The sequence below is a fragment of the Carcharhinus amblyrhynchos genome, unplaced genomic scaffold (assembly GCF_965287045.1).
Source record: "Carcharhinus amblyrhynchos unplaced genomic scaffold, sCarAmb.v2.hapA scaffold_56, whole genome shotgun sequence".
NCBI lineage: Eukaryota > Metazoa > Chordata > Chondrichthyes > Carcharhiniformes > Carcharhinidae > Carcharhinus > Carcharhinus amblyrhynchos.
The window spans coordinates 874,103-900,666 of record NW_027649797.1 but is presented as its reverse complement, the minus strand read 5'-3'; the positions used below and the strand labels follow the sequence as shown (position 1 = coordinate 900,666).

Below are 26,564 nucleotides of genomic sequence, written 5' to 3'. Positions count from 1 at the left end.
ATCTTATGTATCTGGCAAACTATCTCTCCATGTCCTTGTCAATCTGTGTATCTCCTCCATCTTTTCATTTTCATCCAACTGGGTGGGACCTCACTATCTTGATTCAATTTTTTTTTATATCCCTCTCTTTAAAATATTGTTTAAAGCCTATCTCTTTGACCATCTGCTCTAATATCTCTATATATGGCTCAGTGTCATAAGTTATTTTAAAATGCCTCAGTGTGGAATGCTTATTACTTCAAAGGTGTTATATAAACACAAGTTGTTATGTAAACACAAGTTCTAGGCTTCTATGGTTTTTCTTTCTTGGCCCGGAGGTCCTGATTCATCCTACTACAATTTGTGTTTACAGATACCCAGAAACATCAGGTGACCATTATGATAACCCCCATGGGCAGTCTTCAATTGATCTCCCTGTGGGGCTCATTGAATATGAGTTCCCTTGGTAACAGACAATGGTCTGCCCAAATGGAACTCGTCACCTGAACTGTAAGGCAGACACCACGAAGGGTTTGCAGAACTATTGTCCTGATTAAGACTTATGTACGTATGCCACGGAATAGTGGTTTTATTTTATGTTTAACAATAAATGATATTAATTTACAGTTGAACTTACTGTGTTATTACAACCATTCGTTATATTTGAGCCCAGACAGTTATAGCATATTTGGCCATGGACAGACATCAGTACAAGCCCAATCCCATGCTGCATATCTGTCTATGCCCACATCCAGTGAATTTATAATAATGATTGCATTTTTCTTCTGCCCTGCTTAACCCAGGGTAACTGAAACCAGTTGCAGCATCCTTACTAATATCACTCATTTAATTCAGCATAGTCCAGAAGTCAAACATACGGTCTCTGCAGGTCATTTTGACTTCGATTGAGCTATTGGTTAACTCAGGATTTCAGAAGTTTTATCAATTACTTGAGAAATAATATTATCTATTACTTTTCATTCTAATACAGAAGTACACATATTGACACTGATCTCGCATTTGCACCATCATTTTTAATTTAAATCAGCAGTTTATTTTTTAAGTGGCACTTAGGTTTGCAGATCAGAATTTCTTGATCATACACACCTTCAAAAAGAAAATTCAAAAAGGCTATGGGCAGGGCTTTATGCAAACAGCAGTGGCGGGGGGGTACGGTTACAGGTCAAGAGAAACTTCAAAATCCAAAGAGAAAGATCAGGGTATTGAGACACTATAGTGATGTGGTTAAAGGCAAAGAATGGCAGGAAGGGACAGAATTTAACAAAAAACGTATACAATATTTTAGCAAGGTAGAATAGCAAAGGAGATTGAATAGCTCTTATAGTAAAGAATGACATAAGGACACTAATGAGAATTTTGATTTGATTTTAATTTTATTACTGTCACATGTATTGATATACAGTGAAAAATATTTTTTCTGGCATGCTATAGAGCCAAAGCATACCGTTCATTGAGAAGGAAAAGAGAGATGCTGAATGTAGTGTTACAGTCATAGCTAGGGTGTAGAGAAATGATGTAGCCTCTGAAGATCATGAAGTAGAATTAGTAAGAGTGGAAATTAGGTACAGCAAGAGTCAGAAAATACTAATGGGAGTAAATTATAGACACAATTGTGGGGGACTTGGATGATCTTAGACTGGGACAATCAAATTTGCAAGAATGCTTAAGATGATAAGTTTGTAGGATGTTTTTATGATAGTTTATTGAAATGCTACATAATGCAACAAACTAGGGATAAAAACTATTTTCGATCGAGTATTGTTTAATGAAGCAGGGTTAATTAATAATATTAATACTATTCAATTTCACCTTGAGTTTGAGAGTGATATATTCCAATCACAAACAAAAATCTTAAACTTAAAGCCCAGTGCAAAGGAATGACAGGAAAACTATCTAAGATTAATAGGGTAAAGAAGCTAAATGGTGTGGAGGTAAATAAATGGTAGGAAATGTTTAAAGAAGCTATTTCAAATGTTCAACAAAAATACATTCCATTGAAGAACAACAATAACAATTCAGCAACCCATCCATGGCTTAAGCAGAAGTGAAGGAGCATGTCAGATTAAAAGAAGAGACTTACAGTATTGCAAAAACCAGACTGAAGTCCGAGGACTGGGAGTGTTTTAGGAACCACTAAAAAGTTGATGCTTTAAAAAAAAGTAAACTGTCCAGAGGTATTAAAACAGATTGTAAGACCGTTTGTAAGTATGTAAAAAGTAATTGTTGGTCCCTTCGAAGCAGGGATAGGAGAAATTATCACGGAGACTGTGTAAATGGCAGAGGCATTGAATAAAAATTTTGAGTCTATCTTCACAGTAGAAGATGCAAGTTCCACACCAGAAATAGACAATAATATGGGGGGTAAAAAGAGTGAAGAAATTAGGGAAATTAATATCAGCAAAGATGAAGTGCTGAAGAAACTTAGGGGAACTACAATCCAACAGATCCCTGGGCTCTAAGAGTCTGCACCCTAGCGTTCAAAGAGAGATATAGAATGTACTAGTTACGATTTTCTAAAATTCCTTTGATTTTTGAATAGTTCCATTAGATTGGAAATTGGCAAATGTTACATGGCTTTTCTAACAAGGAGGGAGAGAGAAAACCGTGAACTTCACAACAGTTAGCCTCACGTCAGTTTTTGGAAAAATGCTAGAATCTGTTGTTAAGGAAATGTTAACAATACTCTTAGAAAAACAGAGTATGATCAGAATAAGTAATCATGATGTTATTGAGGGGAAATCCAGTTAGACAAATTTGTTAGAGGTTTTTTGAGGATGTAATAACAGGGTAGATAAAATGGGAACCAGTAGATTAAGTATTCCTGAATTTCCAAAAGGCATTTGATATGGTGCCACACAAAAGGTTAACATGTAAAATAAGGGTGCATGGAGTTGTGGGGGTGATACATTAGCATGGATAGAGGATTAGTTAATGGATAGAAAATATAGAATGGGCATTAATAGGCACTGACTAATGAAGTGCAGCAAGGATCAGTGGTGGGGCTTCAGGTACTTATAATAATATGACTTCACAAAGAGTAGTGTTTTCAGTTTTCTGCTGATACTAAACTAGGTGGAAAGTTGACTGTGGGGAGGACACAGGCTGCAAAGAGATATAGACAGGTTTGGTGAGTGGGCAACAAGATGGCAGATGAAGTATAATATAGAAAAGTATGAAGTTATTCATGTTGGTTGTAAGAACAAAAAGGCAGAATATTTTTTAAAAGGCGAGAAACTGATAGTATAGAAGTTCACAGAAACTTGGGTGTGCTTGTACAAGGAATGAGGAAGGTTAGCGTGCAGATGCAGCAAGCAATTAGGAAGGCAAATGGCATATTGCTCGTCTTCGCAAAGGGGTTGGAGTACGAGAATAAAAAGGCCATGCTACAATTGCATCGATGTTTGAGGCCACAGCTGGAGTACTGTGTGCAATTTTGGTCTCCCCAATTGAGAAAGGATATACTTGCATTGGACGAGGTACAGGGAAGGTTCCCTAAATTGATTCCTTGAGTGAGGGAGATTTCCTATAATAGGCTGACTATAGTGGGCTTGTACTATCTAGAGCTTAGAAGTATAAGAAGCAAACTCATTGAAACCTACAAAGTTCTAAAGGGGCTTAATAGGAAGATGTTGTGATTGTTTGCATTGGTTTTGGGATCTAAAACATAGGGCATTGTCTCAGGATAAGGGGCCGATCATTTAGAACTGAGATGAGAGAAATTTTCTTCACTCAAAAGGTTGTAAACCTTTGAAATTCTCAATCTCAGAGGGTTGTGGATACTTCGTTATTGAACATATTTAAGGCTGCAATTGAGAGATTTTTGGGGTCTCAATGAAGTATGGGGAATGGACAAGAAAGGGTAGCCATGGTTGTATTGAATGGCAGAGCAGGCTTGATGGGTCATTGTTAAATTTATTTAAATTTATTTAACGATGGGTCATGGGTCTGTACCTCATATTTGCTTTGTTCTTAAGAATTCAAATGTAGCAAATCTTACTATTATGATAATATGATATATTACCCACACTGTGTCAGCACAAATGTATTGCATCTGCAAAGCATCAGACATGCACACTAACATTGACTGAAATTTCAAGGAATGTGAGACTAAACAGGAAATGGGTGTTAATAAACAGTTTATATCAATTTCTATGCCTGAAATTAGGCCATGGTGATGGGATATTAAATAAATTCTATTCTGAAACCTTGGCACGGACAAGCTGATGCCTGTGCAGTTCTCAGCAATATAGAATTGTGCAACTGTTATTTGCCATGACAACTCAGCTGTCTTATGTTCCATCAGAAGAAAACAATTTGAGGGCTGAGTCCTGATTCGATTTCCTCCCTAAGTTTTTGCAATTTTTTGAATTATTTTCTCAAACCCATCTCTGTTGTAAAAGCTATGCCTGAGGACATCATTGACTTGTTTCTGTATGTGCTTTTAAAACACCTTCAGATATTATCTACATGAATGATAGTTATAGTCTGTGCATTTTGTGCATTTGCACAACAAAAGGAGCTATCAATGAGGCAAAGGAGTATGTATAAATGTGTCATTCCATTAGGCTCAACAATGGGTATCCCCCAATGTATTCTCCAATATTTTTATTTACAAGAAAATGTCTAATTTCATGATTTGTGTGTTTTAGGGACGTAACTTTTAGTTTGGGGATTTAAGTGTTAAATCGCGGATGAATAGTGGTGGTGATGGTGGGCAGGGGGGTGAGACTTGAGTATGAGAGGTTAGTAAATAGACCTGAAGTAGTTCAATTCAAAAGGTAGCCATATTTATTTAATAAAGTCAGAATTGGAAGTGTGAAGACACTAAGCAATGAATGGGCTATCTTTGAGTTATGTTAGAGATGTGTTGTCTGTAGTTTGTTAATGGTAGTTAGTGTTAATGGTGAATTGTACTAAGGTTTAGAATATACAGGTGGAAAGCATTGAGCATTTTGAACACATTAAAAATATAAAGAGACGTCAGGGACACTGGATATGTTGATTAGGGAGAAAGCACATTTGTAGTGCTGTGTTCTGTAAATAAATCAAGTATTAAGTAAAAGATTGACATCTAGTTTCCTACTTCAACTAGCTTTGAAATGAATTAATATAGTTGTCTCCATAAGGGTTTAAATTATTCATGTGCCTCAGATCAAAGGTTTGAAAACAAAGGGTAGGTAAGAGAAAATCTTTTTTGGATCATAAGGCGAGTTTAACAATTGAAAATATTCAGTTGAAATTTCTATGGGGACATCCCAGGTATGCCATATTAGTATAGGAATAGATTGCAGGAAAGGCAACCTTTTTTCAGGTTTATCTATGAGATTTCACATCAAAGCAGGTAGAGAGAAAAGGCTGCCAGCAGTTGCATTTGAAGATGGAAGCAGCTTTGAGATGAACAGAAAGGGAACTTTGGGGCTGTACACCACTAAGTCAGAAGTGAGTGAAGCCCATGTTTGAGCTGAGTAGTGGTACAAGAAGAATCGCAAGAAACCTCATACCTTGGAAAACAGGAGGAGAATCAAAGTGAATTCCTAAGAGCTGCGGGCATACATTGAAGAAACCTTTGAGATCCTGTAAGGTATAAGAGAATTTTTGGGTGGAATTAAAAACAGAATGGGATGTGGTCTGTTGAGATTTTTGGATTGACAGTCCAACTGTTTATGAATATAGATGATCTGGAGGAGGGAACCAAGTGCAGGGTGTCGAAATTTGCTGATGACACCAAGATTGGGGGAACGGCAAATTGTGCGGAGGGTGTGGAGAGTCTGCAGAAGGATCTAGATAGGCTGGGCGAATGGGCCAGGAAATGGCAAATGGAATTTAATGTTGGCAAGTGTGAGGTGGTCCACTTTGGTAGGAAAAATGGTAGGAAGGACTATTACTTACGAGGCGAAAAACTGCAGCATGCGACGGTGCAGAGGGACCTCGGGGTCCTTGTGCATGAGTCGCAAAAACCCAGCTTGCAGGTGCAGCAGGTGGTCAGGAAGGCGAATGGGATGCTGGCCTTCATAGCGAGGGGGATTGAATATAAAAGTAGGGAGGTCTTGCTGCAGCTGTATAGGGCATTGGTGAGGCCGCAGCTGGAGTACTGTGTGCAGTTTTGGGCGCTGCACCTGCGCAAGGATATTTTGGCCCTGGAGGGAGTGCAGAGGAGGTTTACTAGGCTGATACCGGAGTTGAGGGGATTGAGCTATGAGGAGAGGCTGAATAAACTAGGCTTGTACTCGTTAGAGTTTAGAAGAATGAGGGGAGATCTCATTGAGACGTATAAGATGATGAATGGGATGGATAGGATAGAGGTGGAAAGACTCTTCCCGCTCAAAAAAGACAGTAGGACTAGGGGGCACAGCCTCAAGATAAAGGGGAGGCGGTTTAGAACGGAGTTGAGGAGGAACTTCTTCACTCAAAGGGTGGTGAATCTCTGGAATTCTCTGCCCGTTGAAGTGGTGGAGGCTGCCTCGCTAAATACTTTTAAGAAGCGGGTTGATGGGTTCTTGATAAGAGAGGGGATTAAGGGTTATGGGGAGAGGGTGGGAAAGTGGAACTGAGCCACGACAGATCAGCCATGATCTTATTGAATGGCGGGGCAGGCTCGAAGGGCTAGATGGCCTACTCCTGCTCCTATTTCTTATGTTCTTATGTTCTTATGAAATATTTAGTGTTAAATGTTATTAGTACTTGCTTTGTTTGACTTTTGTAAAAGTTTTTGTATGAAATGTGAAATCTTGTAGCATGATTCTTTCACTTAATACTTGGGATCTCTAATTTCTTCTTAAAAATTAACGATCACCCTTGAGACCTTAAAGTGAGCAGTGCTGGCAAAACCATCACTTGTTACATATTTTTGTGTGCCCTTGAGAAGCCGGTGATGCGCCACTGCCTTGAACTGCTGCAATCAATCTGATGTAAGGGTACTGGAATGACTGTTAGAAAGGGAGTTTCATATTTTTGTTTTATGACAGCGAGGGGCAGTGAAATTGTTCCAGATCAGGATAGTATGTGTCTTAGAGAAGAACTTGCAGATAGTGACTTTGCAATGTGTCTACATTGTTGTCCTAGGTGGTAGAGCCTGTGGAGTTGGCAGGTGCTTTTGGAAAAATCTTCAAGAGCTGCTGTAGATGGTACACTGCTGCCATAGTGCGCTGTTGATGGAGCGAGCAAATGTTTAAGTGGTGGAAGAGTGCTGATCAAGTCAGATACATTGTCTGAACACTGTCAGGCTTTTTGAATGTTGTTGGCGCTGCGCTCACCCAAGCAATTGGAGAGTATTCCATCACACTTCTGACTTATGCCTTGAGCCTTTAGGCTTTAGGGAGTCAATTCCAGTCACTGACTTATAGCCAGAGTATATGGCTGGTCCAGTTCAGTTTCTGATCAGTGATAAGCCCCATGATCTTGTTGGTGGAGATTCAGGAATGGTTATGCCACGGATTGTGAAGGGAAGGTGGTTGAACTTTCTCGCTCGAGATGGTCATTTCTTGCAACAGTGTTACAAATATTACTTCCCATTTCTCAACCCTTGCTTGAATGTTGTTCAGGTCTTTCTGCATTTGGGTCCTCTTTATCTGAGGAACCTTGAATGCAACCATCAGCACATATCCCCATTTCTGACCGTATAATGGAGGGAAGGTTACAGATGAAGCAGCTCATGATAATTGAGCCTAGGACTCTCCCCTGAGGGATTATTGCAAAGATGTCTAAGGCTGAAATTATTGACCTCCAACAGCCACCTTCATTTGTACCAGTTGAAACAGTGGAGAGATTTCCCCTGATTTCCTTTGACTTTCCATGTTACACATGTTCACATGTTGCAGTTAATATGTTGCAGTCCCCACACAAAATAGAATTGTGTGAGAGAAACAGGATGGAATCTCTCTGATGCTTATGAAGGTAGTGTTTATTTAAATCTGAGCCAGAAATTGGTCAGAGATGCCAGGAATCATGCTCTTCTCTAATTTCCTTCTAATTTTCTTGACGTACTGTAACCGGCTGGGATATGAGTATGTACAATCAATACTTAGAATCACTTCAACAATGACTACAGATTCGGTCAGTAGCCCCACACTGGCTGATATCTGGATTGCAGTGGGACTGACCTAGGAAAGTAGCCCATTGAATCTAGGAATGAAACCAAGAGCCTGCTCCACTTTTTAAGACAGCGCTGCCATGTATACTTCCTGTGTAAACAAACCAGATGAATTTTAATTAGATGATTTTCAGAATGTCGGTTGATGAACTGCTGCCTATGTGTATGGGAAGGCCTGTGAGGCAGGGGCTGGCATGGGAAGAATGGCATGGGGGCATGGGTAGGGTGGAATGGCATGTTAGGAAGGAAATGGGAGGGATAGGACAGGGATATTATGGTAAGGAAAGTGGAATAACATCAGAGGTTGGGATGAGGGGATGGTTAGGGCTGGCATGGGAAGGAGGGGATGGCATTGGACAGGAATGCTAAGCAGCTGGGAACGGAGAGAGCGTTGGAGGAGTACAGAGAGAGTCGGAGGGATCTCAAAAGGGGAGTTAGGAGGGCAAAAAGGGGGCATGAAATGGCATTGGTCGGTAGGATTAAGGAAAATCCAAAGGCGTTTTACTCCTATGTTAGGAGCAAAAGGGTGGCTAGGGGTAAAATCAGTCCTCTCAGGGACAGACGAGGGGAATTGTGCTTAGAGTCTGAGGGAATGGGGGAGATCCTGAATGAATACTTTGCATTGGTATTCACAAAGGAGAGGGGCTTGATGCCTGGTACAGTCATCAAGGGAGCTGTAGACCAATTGAAGGATCTATTGATCACGAGGGAAGAAGTGTTAGGGCTTTTAGGTAGCATTAAAACTGATAAATCTCCGGGGCCCGATGGCATTTATCCTCGGCTGCTTAGGGAGGCGAGAGATGAGATTGCTGGGCTTCTGACACAAATCTTTGTCTCTTCTTTGGACTCAGGTGAGGTCCCAGAGGACTGGAGGATAGCGAGCGTGGTACTGTTGTTTAAAAAGGGTAGGAGGGATAACCCGAGTAACTATAGGCCGGTGAGTTTAACGTCAGTGGTAGGCAAGTTGATGGAGAGGATTCTTAGGGACAGGATGTATGAGCACTTGGAGCGTTGCGATCTGATTAAGGATACGCAGCATGGCTTTGTAAAGGGGAAGTCTTGCCTTACGAATCTGGTAGAATTTTTTGAGGAGGTGACAAAGACGGTCGACGAAGGACGAGCCGTTGATGTCGTCTATATGGATTTCAGTAAGGCATTTGACAAAGTCCCTCATGGTAGGTTGGTAGAAAAGATTAAGGCTCATGGGATACGTGGCCAGGTATCTGGATGGGTTGAGAACTGGCTTGCAAAGAGGAGACCGAGAGTGGTAGTGGAGGGGTCCTTTTCTAGCTGGAGGTCTGTCACTAGTGGTGTGCATGATGTGGATATGCCGGCGTTGGCCACTTTAGGACTTGAACAGCAGGTTAGGTGTAAAGATTCGCATTCTAATCAGTAATCTGTAAACTGTCAGTGCTTTATATGCTCTGTCTGAGGCCAGAACTCTCCATTCACCTGACGAAGAGGGTAACCTCGAAAGCTAGTGAATTTACTATCAAATAAATTGGTTGGACTTAAACCTGGTGTTGTCAGACTTTTTACTAGTGGTGTGCCGCAGGGTTCAGTAGTGGGACCTCTTCTCTTTGTAGTGTATATAAATGACTTGGAAGAGGGAGTAAGTGGTGTGATCAGCAAATTTGCTGATGACACCAAGATAGCTGGATTGGCAGGCAGTGAGGGGCAGTGTCTGGCAATACAACAGGACATTGATAGGCTGGTATATTGGGCAGATACATGGCAAATGGAGTTTAATCCGGATAAATGTGAGGTGATGCATTTTGGCCGGAATAATGTAGGGGGGAGTTATATGATAAAGGGTAAGCCCAGAAGGAGTACAGAATCATAGTGAGACCTGGGGGTGCAAGTGCACAAGGCTTTGAAGGTGGCAGTACAAGCGGAGAAGGTTGTGAAGAAAGCCTATGTTATGTTAGCCTTTATAGGAAGGGGTATAGAATATAAGAGCTGGAGTTTAATGTTGCAGTTGTATAGAACGTTGGTTAGGCCACATTTAGAGTACTGTGTCCAGTTCTGCTTGCCTTACTACGGGAAGGACGTGGAGACTCTGGAGAGAGTGCAGAGGAGGTTTACCAGGATGTTGCCTGGTATGGAAGGACTGGGTTATGAGGAAAGATTGAACAGATTGGGGCTCTTTTCCCTTGAAAGGCGGTGACTGAGGGGGGATCTAATAGAGGTATATAAGATTATGAAGGGTATAGATAGAGTAAACAGAAGTAAGCTGTTTCCTATGATAGAGACACATAGTACGAGGGGCCATGGGCGTAAGGTGAGGGGTGAGAGGTATAACACAGATATTAGAGGGAGGTTTTTCACACAGAGGGTAGTGGGGGTATAGAATGCTCTGCCAAGTAAGGTGGTGGAGGCAAGCACGCTAGAGTCGTTTAAGAGTAACTTCGACAGGCACATGAGTGGGTTGGAGATGGGTGGATACAGGAGATTGTTTTAAAGAAGGTTCATTAGCATTGGGGCATCCCTGGTAAGGTAAATGGATATGGTATGATAATGTTTTTTCTCTTTTCATTCACAGGTTTTAAGTTGGTCCGCCTTGTTGTCCAACGAGGGGCATACACGCGATGGGTCGTACTTGGGCTGCTCTTGATTGTTCGAGATTGGCCTAGTGCTTCATGTCGTTAGTGTGTGCTTAAACTGGACCAGACGCTGGGCAAAACGACAGCGCAGTGACTATCACTGTTTGCTGTGCAGACACATGGATTTGGGCCAGTGTCTTTGGGAGTTTGCGCATTCTCCCCGTGCTTGCGTGAGTTTTCTCCAGGTGCTCCGGTTTCCTCACGCCCCAAAGATGTGCTATTAGGCTGATTGGCAGTAATAAATTGTCCTTAAATTAGTTTCCCTCAATGTGGATGGCCATAAAACAATAGATAAGGGTCATGGGTGGAGCGGGGGGACTGGTAGTGTTAAAATGGCAGCGCGGGCTTGTTGGGCCGAAGCGCCTGTTTCCCGGGCTGTTTTTGTTCTTTGAATGACATGGAATCGCCAGAGTGGCATGCTGTGGTTTGTGAGGGGTGGCGTGGGATAAATGAGATGGGAGTTGCATGGGAGGGATGTGAAGAGATAGCATCAGAGGGGGCATGAGAGGGCGTAAAAGAAAGATGGACTGAGTGGGATGGCATTGGAAGAATGGAGTAGCTTGGAATAGAAATTGCGTGGAGGGGTGAGTTGGAAAGGATGGATGAACTGATGGAATTGGTTAAGTATACTAACTTGATCGCAAATGCTTTAACAGGTCTTTTACAAATGCGAGGTCTCACAAGATTGATATGTTTTCAGCCATCTTTGCATTTCTTTAATTTAAGGTAAAAGGGAGTAATGAAGAGTTTTATGATCGCATAGAGTCCTGTGGTGCAGAAGGTGGCCATTCAGCCCATTAAATCTATGCAATCCTACTCGGGCCCAATTCCCAGAACTTCATACATTTTACCCTAGCTAATCCACCTGTTACTAAGGGAGAGTTTAGCATAGCTAAACAACCTAACCCACACATCGTTGGAGTGTGGAAGGAAACTGATGCACCTGGCGGAAACCCACAAGGACACAGGGATGGATTATTTTATGAGGAAAAGTTGATTAGGCCTGTATCTGTTGGAATTTAGAAGAATGAGAGGTGATCTTATTGAAACACAAGATCCTAATGTAAGACAGGGTGGATGCTGAAAGTGTTTCTGCTTGTGGGAGAGAAGGAGACTTGGTTTAAACATAAGGGGTCTTGCATTTAAGACAGAGATGACAACTTCTTGGATGTTGCCTGGGCTGGAGCATTTCAGCTATGAAGAGAGGCTGGTTAGGCTAGATTGTTTTTCTTAGAGCAAAGAAAGCTGAGGGGGACTTCATTGAGGTGTACAATACCTTATTACATTTAAAATTTCTAATTGCCCTGCAAGGACCACCTTAATAGACTCCAGCAATTTCCACATGACATATTATGGGTAGGTAGTAAGACCTTTTTCCTTCGGAGTGGCGTCAATAACCAGGGGACATAGATTTAAAGTGAGGGGATTTGAGGAACAACTTTTCTACCCAGAGGACGATGGGAATCTGGAACTCGCTGCTTGGAAGGATAATAGAGGCAGGAAACCTTGCAACATTTCAGAAACATTTCGATGAGTGCTTGAAAAAATGTAATAGCATACATGGCAACGGATCAAGTGCTGGAAATTGAGATTAGAAGAAAAGTGCCTGATGGCCAATGCAGACACAATCGACTGAAAAGCCTCTTGCTGTGCAGTAAAACTTTATGACACTCTGGTCCCTTTGAGTTCTGCAGTGTCTCCATTTAAATAATATGCTGCTGTTATATGCTTGCTGCCAAAGTGGACAAGATGTTTTCCCACATTATATTTCATCTGCCAAATCTTTGTCCGTTTACTTAAGCTATCTTTGCAAACTTCTTATATCCTCTTCACAAAGTAATCTCCCACCCATCTTTGTACCATCTGCAAACTTAGCAACCATATATTCAATCCCTTCATCCAAGACATAATGTAAATTTGTAAATAGTTGAGATCCCAACCCTGATGGCTATGGAACTCCACATCACAAGTTACTAACTTGAAAATTTATGACTCCTGTTTCCTGTTAGTTTACCAATCCTCTATCTGTTCTGATGTGTTACCCCTACACCATGTGCTTTTCGTTTGAATAGTAATCTTTGGCATAGCACCTTGTCAAATATCTTTCAGATATCTAAATATGGCACATTCACAGGTTCCCCCTTCTCCACGTCACTTGTAACTTCCTCATAATTTACCTTTCACAAAACCATGTTGACGTTGCCTTATTGCATTGAAATTTTCTAAGTGCCCCCAAGACCCTCATGAATGTAGATGTCAGTAATTTCCATGTGGCATATTAAGCTAACTGGTCTTTCATTTCCTGCTTTCTGTCTTCCTTCTCTCTTGCATAGAGGAGTCATATTTTGCATTTTCTAATCTGATGGGACCTTTCTAAAGAGGGAATTTTGGAAAATTAAAATCAATGCATCTATTAGCTGAGCAACCACTTCTTTAAAGACTCTAGGATGAAGCATGGCAGGACCCTGGGGTCTTGTCAGCTTTTACTTCTAATAATTTGTTTAGTATCCTTTCTTGGTGATTATTTATGATTGAAGAATTACATCCATAGTTATCTAAAGACCCTGAAAGATTTGTTCTGGTGAGACTGGGGGAAGAAATCACCAGAGTAGGTCTTGCTGTTGAAAGTCATTTCAGGAATTCTGAAGAAGGGGACCTTCAGTAGTCACTGGATAATACAACTTGATAAAATGGGGAGACTTGAACCCATTGTGTATGATTATGGACTGTTTTCTATGAAGAGTATAACCCTGTGGAGACAATGTTGCAAATATATTTGTGGCCTGGGATTATCAGTTGTGCTAAGACATTAATATAGGTTATCTTTTCCGTAGTTTAGAACATTAGTTATCTACAAGGTAATGTTTAGTCAATGTTGCTTTGTTTATTTGTTATAATAGAAGTAGTGAAACCTACAGAGATCATTGACATCTTCTGGTATCAGTTATGCTTTCTGAATAAGAATATAATTCAATCTAATTTATTGTAGCACACAATATTGTGAGCAATTTACTGGTGTAATTGGAAAAGCGCTGTAATCAAGATATTATGCACTCTACATCTTTAAATTATTAATGTTCAAATATGACTGATGGACATGAGCTAAAATTCAAAGTGAGATTGCCAAAACATGAATATGGCCATTTGAAAGTACAGTTTATTATTTATACTCTGTCAAGATCCTCAATGTTTGCTGTCATCTTCCTTTAGTATGTCATGATGTTTATCATCATCTGCTGATCAGAAGCTCTCTGTATTGTCTTGTACTAACAAAATGGTGTTGTACGTTCTGCATGTTTGTGTAGGTGGGTGTTTTATGTTACGCGATAGTTTACATGCAGCAAACCTGAAGATGTTATTCCAGTCGTCCCCTTGATGAGTGATATCACTTGCCATGAGCACCATTATAAACATGCAGTACTTGAACTGTGATGTCATTTATTAATGCAACTAAGCTACACCTGTAGTCTATATGAAGGCTTAAACGTAAGTGATCTTTCTGGCTGACTAAATAGTTGATATTTTTGATCATTTTATATTTTGCACTCTACCTTTTTTGTACCATATCTGAAAAAAAGTAGGTGGCCTGCTCTGAACCCCTAAACTTAGCTGTCATTGGAAAGGGTGGGGCTGAGGCAGAAGAGTTATCATATTTGTCTTTGTCTTTTCTCTTTCAGAAAAGTAGCTAGCTGTCATTCATTATATCATAAAGGCAAAGGATATAATCAAGACTCTTTCATGCAGCAATTTCTAGTGAAGCACCAATATTGCTCAGTTCAGAGTAGAAGGGACGAATGGAATAGAAGTATAATTTTAAGCCTCTCCAAAACAATTTCAAAGAGGGAGGCACAAGAGGGTAGGTTTGGAGGAAAAAAATAACAATTTTCTTGATCACAGCTGATAAGGAGTGAATTAGCAAATCATCTGTCCTGTACCATGAATATAATTGTGGATTTACATTGATCAATTCTTAGCTTTATGTGTAGCTACTTATACATCAGAAGTATGATAACTGAAGGTCATGAAGTCAGCCCAGTTTTGCTTTTGGGATCAGAGACAGCCATAATTTGTGATGTCCATCTGTCACAGCACATCAACTTTACAGCAACTTGAAGTGCATTATTTTCATTTTGTGCAAAAACTCAAAGCCTACCACAATATTTTTATATGCATTATGTAAAGTTATAGATGTACTTCCTGCCATCTTTCTTTATCAAAAAGTTTCTATTTTCATATTTATACTGGAAACTGCCTACGCAAGTTTGTCATGCTGTAATTATACTGAATGACCTCACCCACCTGAGGAATTGTGGGAGCACTCCTACTAGCCCCACTGAGGAATTGCAGCAGCATCCCTCTGGCTGTAAAATATGATTACAGCACGAGAAGCCTAAGTGACCGGTTCAGTGATAAATATAGATATGAGAGTTAATAATAATGCAAGTAGATGAACAATGTGAAATTGTCTCCTGTACTGGGCTAGTTACAACAATGGGTCTAATAACTTTCAATGTAGTTTGTCATTCTTTTCAGTCCTCAGTCCAATTAATGCCACAAATTGTGCAAAACCTTTGACCAATGGAGTACCATCAATCAGCTCAGTAGAAAAGAATTTTCCAAATAGCCAGATGTAATGGTATCATGTACCAGACTAGAATTTGTAGTGTGTGCTGGAATCATCATCAACAGTGACGAACTAATGTGCAATGACACAGTGACAGCAACCCTTTCAACATATACCCCTGTATCTTTGTCAGCCTTCATAACTGAACACCAATTTTACAAACTATTCTTGAAGCTGTAGCCCTCCAATTATGGACCCATTCAATTCAAATCTAAAATAGGACTTGTTTTATATCTCCAAGAGTAGTAAATTCCATAAATTTATAGACAAAACTTCAATATTTGAGGTGGAACATCTTAGGGGTATAAAGTTTCAATAAAAATGGAAGTTCTTTCTCAAATTGAAATATTATAAAACTTTTTATTATGCCCACATTATACTTCAAGAATGGTTCTTGACATTACAAGGGTTGATTGAACATATTAGTAAAATATTAATGCATGTTTCCAAAATGTAATTGCAACATCCACAAAAGAGGAAACGATTAAAATTTCAAGTAAACATGATTTTTAATACTGTGATGGCCAACCCCACAATTGCCATTGTTTCAATGATGACTGAATATTTCATAGAATCTTATAGAATCCTACAGTGCAGAAGGCTCTGTAGGATTGAGTCTGCACCATCTACAATCCCATCCAGCTTTCATCCCCATGACCCCATGCACCTACCCTAGCTTGTCCACCTGACACTAAGGGGTGACTGAGGGTGGCCAATTCACCCAACACGTACATCTTTGGATGGTGGAAGGAAACCAGAGCATGCGGAGGAAACCCAGACAGACACGGGGAGAATGTGCAAACTGTGCACAGATGGTGACCCAAGCCAGGAATTGAACCCGGGTCCCTGGCACTGAGGCAACAGTGCTAACCACCGTGACACCGCGCCACCAAACCAATTGACTTTGAACTAAAGACAGGCAAGAATACTGGCACCGTAAATGAAATTATGAACATAGAGTTTAGCCCTGTATCTTGCATTACAAATTATTAATATTAAAATCTGTAAATTAGAATTTTGAGTCAACCAGGACTTAACAAATTCTGCTGAGATATCAGTTTAACAGAAATAATGTTTATTTTTATAAATGAGGCTTGATTGCACATTTTGCAACCATTTCAAATAAATGGCATGAACTTATTTCTATCCGTTTGATACCAATGACACGTCCCATGGTGGAGCTTTAGATTTTTTTAAAAGACTGACTTTTGTTTTACTCTAATTAAACTTTAATTTCGCCATGACTCCTTAAGAGGGGTTGTCTTTGCTCTCAGTTTTGAGAGCATGCCTGTTCTATTGGAATGAAAAACAATCTCTCTGGTGCACAGCAAATAAAGACGTTTGTCCATGGCTTTCTGTGACATAAATGGAGTTGAAACTACCACAAAACACTCCCTTTGAGCAATATTTAAAGACCCAAAATATTTCATAAATATTCGTTCAACATTTTGTATTCCTTGGTGGTGTCACATCATAGCTGTTTATCTGCTATCAACAAAACATTTTCTTCTGCAGATCAAGACTAGTACTGAATTCTCATGTTCTTGCCTGATATCTTTCCAGTGCCTTTATAACAAAATACAATCTCGACGAGTTAAGGAATGGTTTAATTTAAGTTCCTTACCACCCCAAATTTTCTTCCCATTTCTCCCTATCCATCTGTAAGTGCTGACTCATGCTAAAGTAGCTTCACAGGTACAGTCTCGTGATAACTTATACAAGTAACCATTTCTCACATTCGAAAGCCTATACATCAAGACAAATTACTCAGTGATGAATATAGCTGAGCCCAGTCACCTCCACGCCAGATGTTTACACATGCATCATTTTCAGGAAGGTGAACTGGTCATCAATGAAGAAACAAGTGCCCTAACCTAGAGACCAATTGCAGTATCTCCACCACAGCCCAGATAATTCAAATACATGAGTGAAGTTCGAGACCTCTGTCTGTACGCTTCAGTATCATACAAGTTATTCACCAACCAATCCAGGCACATTCATGGCAGTTCTGAAAGCAAAATAAATGAGATTGAGAAGATTGAAGTTCCACTCCTGGACTGATAGGAGAACTGGACCATCAAAAAAAAAATTGGGAAAAGTCAAGTGTGAGCAAAACAAAGCAATAGAAACACATGCGAGCAGCAAATAAAGATCATTTGGTTGATATATTTACTCAACACAAGAGACTTTGAAATTTGTCAAGAGTCCAAAAAATTGTTCTGGATTTAGATAGTGAAGGAGCAGTGATGTATTTTCAAGTCAGGACAGTGGGTGACTTGGAAGGAAACTCCAGGAGGTGGTGTTCCCAGATATCTTCTATCTATATCCTTCTCAATGGTAGTGGTTATGGGTTTGGAAGTTCCTCCAGTGCATCTTACAGATGGCATTGTAAGAAGCCTCACAATGCAGGTTGATGTCTAATAGATTTATTTGGAATCACAAGCTTTTGGAACACTGCTTCTTCATCAGGCAAGTGGAGGCTTGTTCGTAAACGTGCCATATGTAGCCAAAGACACAACTGCAGAATAGAATTCTCCGTTGGCCTCGGGCAGGATTTAATCAGCCTCGTCCGAGTGAGGTCAGAAAATCCTGCCTCGCATCTCTAACAGCTGAAATGATGCTGTTAATTCATTTATTTTATCCTGAATATGACCTGCATTTAAATAAAGACTCATTTATTTTGGCTTTCTACCAATTTTCCCCTTTTGATCCTATTTGCTTTTTAAATGTTTGTGTGCACTGTGACACTCAGAGTAGCATTACTTAAATAGCTGCTTTGCAATGCTGCCATGATAATCCTTTTGCTTTGTAAGCCTATATATTCCCTTTCCTGAACCATCTCCTCCTCCAACCAACCCCCCACACACCCCATTAGTTTAAATGCACTCTACTTCCCTAGTTATGCGATTTGCAAGAACATTGGTCCTAGGATGTTTCAGATGCAGGCCACCCCAATGGTATAATCCCCACTTTGCATGCTACTGAGACTCTCAGCAGATGAGCTGAGCTGAGGCAGATGTAAAGTCCGGCAGTGTTACAGAGGTGAAAATGGGAAGTCTTAATGACAAAATTGATATATATCTTGAAGTTTTTGTATCAAAGTCACCATGGTTGTGAACATTCTAGTCTAGTCTTCATTTCCAGGAATAGGGATGGAATAAGTAGCTAGGGAGCAGAGCTTGGAACTGGTACTGAAGATGATGGTCTGTAAATACGTCTTTAGAGAAAATTTCTGCTCATCAGAGACTGTATGTTGGCCAAACATCCTGATAATGTAGCAAATGTGGAAGATTTGAGAGCTGGGTATCATCAGCGTATATTGGAAAACTAACACTGTGCATTTCAATGATATGATCAGTGAAGCATGTAAATAAAAAATAGGAGGGGATTCCTTGTTAACAGTACAGGAGTAAGATGAAAAACCATTGTAAGTGAGACTCTTTTTATGATTAGATAGATAAAGATGGAAGTAATTGAGTGCAGTTCAACCCAACAAGGTCATATTGGAGAGGGATTGGGGGAAGAGTGTGAACTACTGTGTCAAAGGATCAAGTCAGGTCAGGAAGTATGAGGCAAGATTGTTTACCATCGTTATAGTTACATAGGACATTATTTGAAATTTGGTAGGACTTATATTAGTACAATGACGGGGCAAAACCCAACTCGAGGAAGTCAGATATGGAACTCTGGGAAAGATGGGTGTGGATTTCAATCACAATATGTTCAGGGACTTTGGAGAAGAAACGAAGGCTGAATATGGGGCAGTATTTGTGTGGAAGAAACGATCAAATATTTGTTTTTGAGGAGAAGGGTGATGACAGCAAATTTAAAGGAGAAAGTAATGTGGGGAAGAATTTTCAATATGACACAAAATTTGAGGAGCTGATGCGTTGACGTTATTCTTGTGTGACCCAAACTGTAAAAGTGCCTTAGGTTATTAGGAAGTGGGTAAGTTTCATTCAACGTTCTTTTGGTTAACCATGTCTGTCAGGAGATTAACAACATCTTTGGGGTTATCACTGACCAGAAGCTGAACTGGATTTACTGTATAAATACCATGGCTTCAAGAGCAGGTCAGAGACAAGGAATTCTGGGGGAGTGACACATCACGTCCACCACCTACAAGGCTGGATTGTGATGGAATACTCTCCACTTGCCTGGCCACGTGCAGCTCCAACAGCACTCAAAAGCTTGGCACCATCCAGGACAGAACAGCCCACTTAACTGGCACCCAATCCACCACCTTTGCTCTCTCCAGCACTGAAACACAGTGGCAGTAATGTGTATCATCTACAAGATGCACTGTACTAACTCACCAAGGTCCTTTGACTGCATCTCCAAACCTGTGGCCTCCATCACCTAGCAGGACAAGGGTAGCAGATGTATAGCAGCACTGCAACATGCAGTTTCCCCTCTGAGCCACACACCATTCTGACTTTGAACTACAATTCTTCACTGTCGCTGGGTCAAAATCCTGGAACCCCCTTCTTAACAGCACCGTGGGTGTTTCTGCAACAAATGTACTGCAGCACTTCATGAAGGAAGGACACCACCACTTTCTCAAGGGAATTTACAAATGGGCAATAAGTGCAGGCTTAGCCAGTGACACTCGCATCCCATGAATGAATTAAAAAAAGTCACGATCTGCATTTGTGAAGTGTCTTGCATGTAGAAACACATCGCAAAGTCTTCAGAGCTATTATGAAAATTTGTTGCGGAGTAAAATAAAAATATTGGAGGAGGTGATCAGAACTTGGTCAAAGTGTTTTGAGGAATGTTTCGTAGAAGGAGGGAGATGAAGAGACTGAAAGTTTTTGTGAGACAATTCTGATGCAGAGGGGTTTTGGAAGGATGTTGCTGAGCGTGGGGCCTTGATAGATACAACGGTAAGGCTAAGAGGAGGAGGAACGCACAGGAGATTGAGTTAAGAATGAAGTGTTCATAGAGCTGTGATGCAGTAATAACATTGCATGATTCTCAATTAAAGATGGATTTAGAAATGTAATTTTAAAAACCAAACATACCTTTATTTATCTTACCTGCAGTAGAGAACAAATGTGGTTTTAGTACACAAACAAATCATTTTGCAAGTTGTGCGTTGACTTCAAATGGATGAAAGTAGGATTGGTGGGAAAAACCTTTAGGTGGGATCCTGAACTTCCTAACCCACAGACTGCAATCAGTAAGGATAGACAACAACACCTCCACGATCATCCTCAACACCAGTGTCCCACAAGGCTTTGTATTCACCCCTACTATACTCCTTATACATCCATGACTGTAACCAAATTCCCCTTCAACTCAATTTTCAAGTTTGCTGATGCCACCACCATAGTAGGTCAGATATCAAACAATGATAAGACAGAGTACAGAAATGTGATAGAGAATCTGGTGAACTAGTGCAATGACAATAATCTCTCCTTCAGTGTCAACAAAACAAAGGAGATAGTCATCTACGTCAGGGGGCATAGTGGAGAACATGCCCCTGTCTACGTCAATGGGGACAAAATGGAAATGGTCAAGATCTTCAAGTTTTTAGATGTCCAGATCACCAGCAACCTGTCCTTGACCCCCTCCCCCCATGCTGACACTTTAGTTAAGAAAGCCCACCAATGCTTCTACTTTCTCAGAAAACTAAGCAAATTTGGCATGTAAGCTATGATTCTCACTCAATTTTACAGTTGCACCATAGGATGCATTCTCTCTGGTTGTATCACAGCTTGGTATGACTCCTGTTCTGTCCAAGAGAGCAAGAAACTACAAAGGGTCGTGAATGTCCATCATGCAAACTAGCCTCCCATCCATTGACTCTGTCTACACTTCCTGCTGCCTCGGACAAACAGCCAGCATAATTAAGGACCCCACACACCCCGGATGTACCTTCTTCCACCACCACCTGACAGGAAAAGAAATAAAAGTCTGAGGTCACAAACCAACCAACTCAAGAACAGCTTCTTCCCTGCTGCCATCAGACTTGAATGGATCTACCTCACACTAATCTTTCTCTACACCCTAGCTATGACTGTAATGCTACATTCTGCACTTCCTCGTTTCCTTCACTATGAATGGTCTGCTCTATCTGTATAGCGTGCAAGAAACAACACTTTTCACTGTATACTAATGTGTGTGACAATAATAAATCAAATTTTAAAAACCACCATCCTTTAGAATATGACTTTGTGCACTTTCCAATGCATCTGTAAGTGGAATTTGGGCTGATGGATCACTCAAAAGAAAAGTTGAGGGTCCGGAAAGAGGCATACGTAAAGTACATGAAGAGCAGAAAAGTTACACACTCTATAGGCACATAAGATCTGCATTGGAATAGGGCTGATAAGGGATTTGCAGGATAAAAGTCACAAATCGTGATGATGAAATGGCAGAAATTCTGAGAAATTACTTTACTGTGGTATTTACCAAGGAGGTAGATCAGGTGAACTTGATGCAGAAAGATTAGACTTTTATAATGAAAAGAGGAGAAACAGTAAATAAACTAACCAAATTCAAAGGCAATAACGTACTCTGTTCAAACAGTTCAAAGAATCTGCAGAAAAGATTTAATACATTAGAAAAATATATAGCACAAGAGGAGTGATTGATAGCTAATGCTAAACTTGTATTTAAGAAAGCAGGTAGAAATTTTCACTTGACTGATTCCTGGGATGAGGGGGTTATCTTAGGAGGAATGGGTGGACAGATTGGGCCTATATCTATTGGAATTTAGAAAAATAAGAGGTGATCGTATTGAAACATACAAGATCCTGCGGGGTCCCAACAATTCAGAAGAGATGGCTTTATGCAGAGAGTTGAGAGAACAAAGAACTCACTACCAGTGGGTATAGTTCTGGCAAATAGGAGAGATGCATTTCAGAGAAGAGCCGATGAACATAGGAGGGAGAAGAGAATAGAGGGCTCTGTTAATCAGATTAGGTGAGGAAGAATAGAAGGCGGCAGAAGTGGAGCATAAATGTCAGCATGGACTGATGGGTCCAAATGTTGCATATTCTGTATAGTCTCTGTGTGTGAAAAATCTCTGGGGAAAGCCTTTTTTAAGTTTTTATGGCCATGTTTTATATTTAGTTTGAAGAATTGAGGAGGTTAATGAATGAGGTGTATTCTGCTGCTCCTTTCAGCCAGAATTAACATGGAATTTAATGAAGGGGGTTAATAGGCAAGGAGGAGTTTAAAAAATGCACTTCCAGTCTAATTAAGATTTGTTTATATTCGTATCTTGTGGTTTGTCATTTGAACTACGTGTTACGCAATTCTCTCTTCCTTCACAGGATATTGATTGGGTCCAGACAGAAAAACATGTGTTTGAGCAGGCGTCTAGTAATCCATTTCTGGTTGGCCTTCACTCATGTTTCCAAACAGAGAGCAGGTACGAAATAGTCCTTGCAAACACTGAATTTTTTTTATTTTCTTTTAGTGGTCCTTTTTGTTTGTAACAATGAATCTGGGGAGATTGAAACATTAAGTAAGAATCGTACATAAGACGTGGGCTGAATATTACTGTTTTCTGCTGATATGTTTGAAGGCATAAAATGCAATTTGTAGCCTGTTTATTGCCTTCCTGCCTGTCTTCTATTTTATAAGGGGGATGGTGGAGTTTTTGGAAGCCCGCTCGTTCCAGGGCAAATTGAGACCCTGGTTGGCCACTTAAGTGCCTCATCCTGTCTCTGCACCTGTGGTGGTGGTGGCAGCTCAGGCCTAGTGGATAGACTAGCAACTTTTACTGGGCAAACTTGTGTTGGGCTAGGGGTGGAGGCAAGGATGTCCTTTGGAGGAGGTCATCTATGTTTGTTGGAGGCATTCTCACACCTCCTTACCCCCTCTCGCATGGGCCTGCCAGTCAGCTCCTGCTGATATCCTAGCCTTCAATTCAGCTTCCCCAACCACCTCCTCTTCGGAACTGACTGTAGTCCCTGCAGTGGGTACTGCTCAACCCTTGTGCTGTTGGGACTTCAGAACTGCCAGCCAATCGGATTGGCTAGCAGCTCTCTAAAGCTGGACCTCCTTCCCAGGTGGGACAGCGAGCTTTTTTGTGGACAGGCTCCTAACTGACTTTAGTTGGAAGGGTTGAGCATTCCTTACATCTATAAAATCAAACACAAGTATCTTGAGCAATTTTTGGCCATGAATTCCCATTCAGAAGGTTTTGATTTCAAGCCTTCTGATTATCCAGTATGCTAGCTGGCTCTCGATGAATTGAATTTAACTAATTTTCGACTGCATTACTGAATGGAACAATAAAGTGACAACAAGATGGTACTGTCTTGGCATTTGCAACAACTCAAACTGCCCACCCTGTTTGCTAGTGGATTGCAGAAGGCAGCAAATGGATTCAGTTAAGAGAAAGGGAAAGAATTTGCAAAAATAAGTGACATCTGTCTTCTCTGCCATTTTTCTGACATCCCAGCTCTGATATTTACGACAAGACTGAGGAAGTGGTTGTATTTGAAAAAATGCCAAACAGTAAGCCCATCATGCTTAAATTTCCTTTGGTGTCATCATTGGTATTGTGTTCATGATGTCATAAAGCTGAGGTAGAGAGATTCTTTTCGCTTAGAAAGGAAAACAGAACTAGAGGGCACAGCCTCTAAATAAGGGGGGTGCAATTTAGAGCGGAGTTGAGGAGGAACTTCTTGACTCAAAGGGTGGTGAATCTCTGGAATTCTCTGCCCATTGAAGTAGTGGAGGCTACCTCGTTGAATATATTTAAGTCATGGGTAGATAGATTTCTGATAGACAAGGGAATTAGGGTCATGGGGAGAAAGCGGGATAGTGGAACTGATCCACTGCATATCAGCCATGATTTTATTGAATGGTGGGACAGACTCGAATGGCTAGATGGCCAACTCCTGCTCCTATTTCTTATGTTCTGTAATTATGGACTTTTGTGCTTGGTAAACTGCCGCAGACACAATGGGCTCAATGGCATTTTTCTGCGCCGTAACCTTTGTGATTTTGAATGTCATTCTTTATGAATGCCTATTGTATTTCTTCAAAGAAAATGAACCAACTTATAAATAGACAAATGGGCATTAGAGGTGGCATTGCTATTGGTCACTGGATTTTCTGAGCTGGACAGTACAAATTGAAAGCTTACCTGACCACAAGTAACCTTAAATATACTTGCAGTTGTTTAACATTTGCAAAAGCCAAAACAATGCTTGATATGATGTCCTATGATATTGAAACTTCAGAAAGGAAAAAAACACTTACGCATATTTCACTTTTTGTAAACAACAGCTGTTTTAACCTTGTTTTCTTTGGCATGTTTCAGGCTGTTTCTGGTTATAGAATATGTCAACGGTGGTGACCTCATGTTTCATATGCAACGGCAGAGGAAACTGCCCGAAGAACATGCTAGGTATGTGGCCAAATAATAGAAAAATCATGGATGGGACAAATGTATGAAACTGATGTACTGAATTGAATGACTGGAATGACAAATGAATCTGACAGTGGACTGCTGCCAATGTGAATTACTGATTGGAGCGGTATCTCTGTAAAAGATACTGTTATGCCAGCCAGGTATAGTCATAAACCTAACAAGTTTTGTTCATCTATCACTTTGTGCTTGCTGCCCTATACTGGCTGCTGGTTAAACAAGTGTTCATTTTAAAATTCTTATCCTTGCTTTGAAATCTCTCCATGGCTTCACTCTCTTCCTTCCTCTCTAATCTCCTTCAAGGTATCTGCAGTCCTCCAATTCTGGCCTCTTGCTGATCCCCAATTTGAATAACTGCAACAGTCCTCTATTAGCAATCCTGTAGTCAACTGCTGAAGCCTTTGACCTCTCCACGTCTCTGTTTCCTTCTTGGAGACGCATCATTCATCTGCTCTATTATCTTCTATCTGGCATAGTGTCAAATTTTGTTTGGTGTGAAGCACCTTTGGACATTGCAATTATGAAGACATGGCAATTACGTAATTGCAATTACGGAGACATGATTAAAGGAGGGGCAGGACTGGTAGCTTAACATTCTGGGATATTATTGTTTTAGATGGGATAGAAGGGGAAAAGAAAGTGGTGGGGGGAGTTGCACTGCTGATTAGAGAGCTGATCACAGCTCTGTTGAGGGAAGAGACATTGGAGGGATCTTATAGTGAGGCATTATGGATGAAACTCAGGATTAAAAAGAGTGAAATCACAATGTTGGGAGTGTACTGTAGACCTCTCAACAACCCACAGGATACAGAGGACAGTTGTGTAGTCAGATACTGAAAAGGTATGAAAAAAGTGATTGTGATGGGTGACTTTAAGTTCTCCCATATGAATGGGAATCCCTTACAGCCAGGGGCTCATATGGGGAGAACAATTTGTTAGATGTGTCCAGGAGGGCAGTTTGAGTTGTTGCAAATGCCAAGACAGTACCATCTTGTTGTCACTTTATTGTTCCACTCAGTGATGCAGTCGAAAATTAGTTAAATTCAATTCATCGAGAGCCATCTAGCATACTGGGTAATCAAAACCTTCTGATACATGACAATCCAACCAACGACAGGGCCATACTAGACTTAGTATTGAGCCAGACCAGGTGATCAGTGTTTCAGTGGGGGAGCATTTTGATCTTAGTGATCATAATTCCGTAAGATTTTGGGGTCACGGATAAGGACAAGAATGGTCCTTGGATGAGGGTGCTTAATTGGGCAAGAGCCCATTACATCCAAATTAGACAGGGACTGAAGAATGTAGATTGGGAGTGGCTATTTGAGGGCAAATACAACATGTGGCACATGGGAGGCTTTTAAAGGCCAATTGATTGAAGTGCAGGACAGACATGTCCTCACATAAATGAAAGATAGAAATGGCAGGATTCAGGAATCATGGATAACAAGGAAAATTGTAAGCTTAGTCAAAAGGGAAAAGGAAGCATACGGGAGATCCAGGCATCTAAAAACTAACAAAGCTCTCGAGGAGTACAGTGAAAGTAGGAAGGAACTTAAATGAGGAATTAGGAGAGCTATAAGGAGCCATGAAATAGCTTTAGCAAACAGGGTCAAGGAGAATACCAAGGCTTTTTATGCATATATTAGGAGCAAGTGGGTAGCAAGAGAAAGAGTAGGCCCACTCAATGACAGTGGAGGGAAATAATGCATGGAGCCACAAGAAATGGGTGAGATCCTTGATGAATACTTTGCATCACTATTCACCAAGGAGGTGGACATGATGGATTTTGAGGTTAAGGATAGTTATGTGAACACTCATTGAAAATGTCAATGTATCAGAGGAGGAAGTGTT

General features: G+C 40.6%; 1 protein-coding gene across 2 annotated transcripts in view; it reads left to right on the top strand.

Annotated features, from left to right (window-relative positions):
* prkcz (protein kinase C, zeta) overlaps positions 1–26,564 on the top strand; it is a 480,227-nt gene that overhangs the window by 288,632 nt on the left and 165,031 nt on the right. For both annotated transcript variants that reach the window (XM_080182477.1, XM_080182476.1), the window contains exons 10-11: positions 22,600–22,697; positions 24,603–24,689. In XM_080182477.1, coding sequence (XP_080038603.1) covers positions 22,600–22,697; positions 24,603–24,689 — 185 coding nt within the window. The remainder of the gene's footprint in view (positions 1–22,599; positions 22,698–24,602; positions 24,690–26,564) is intronic.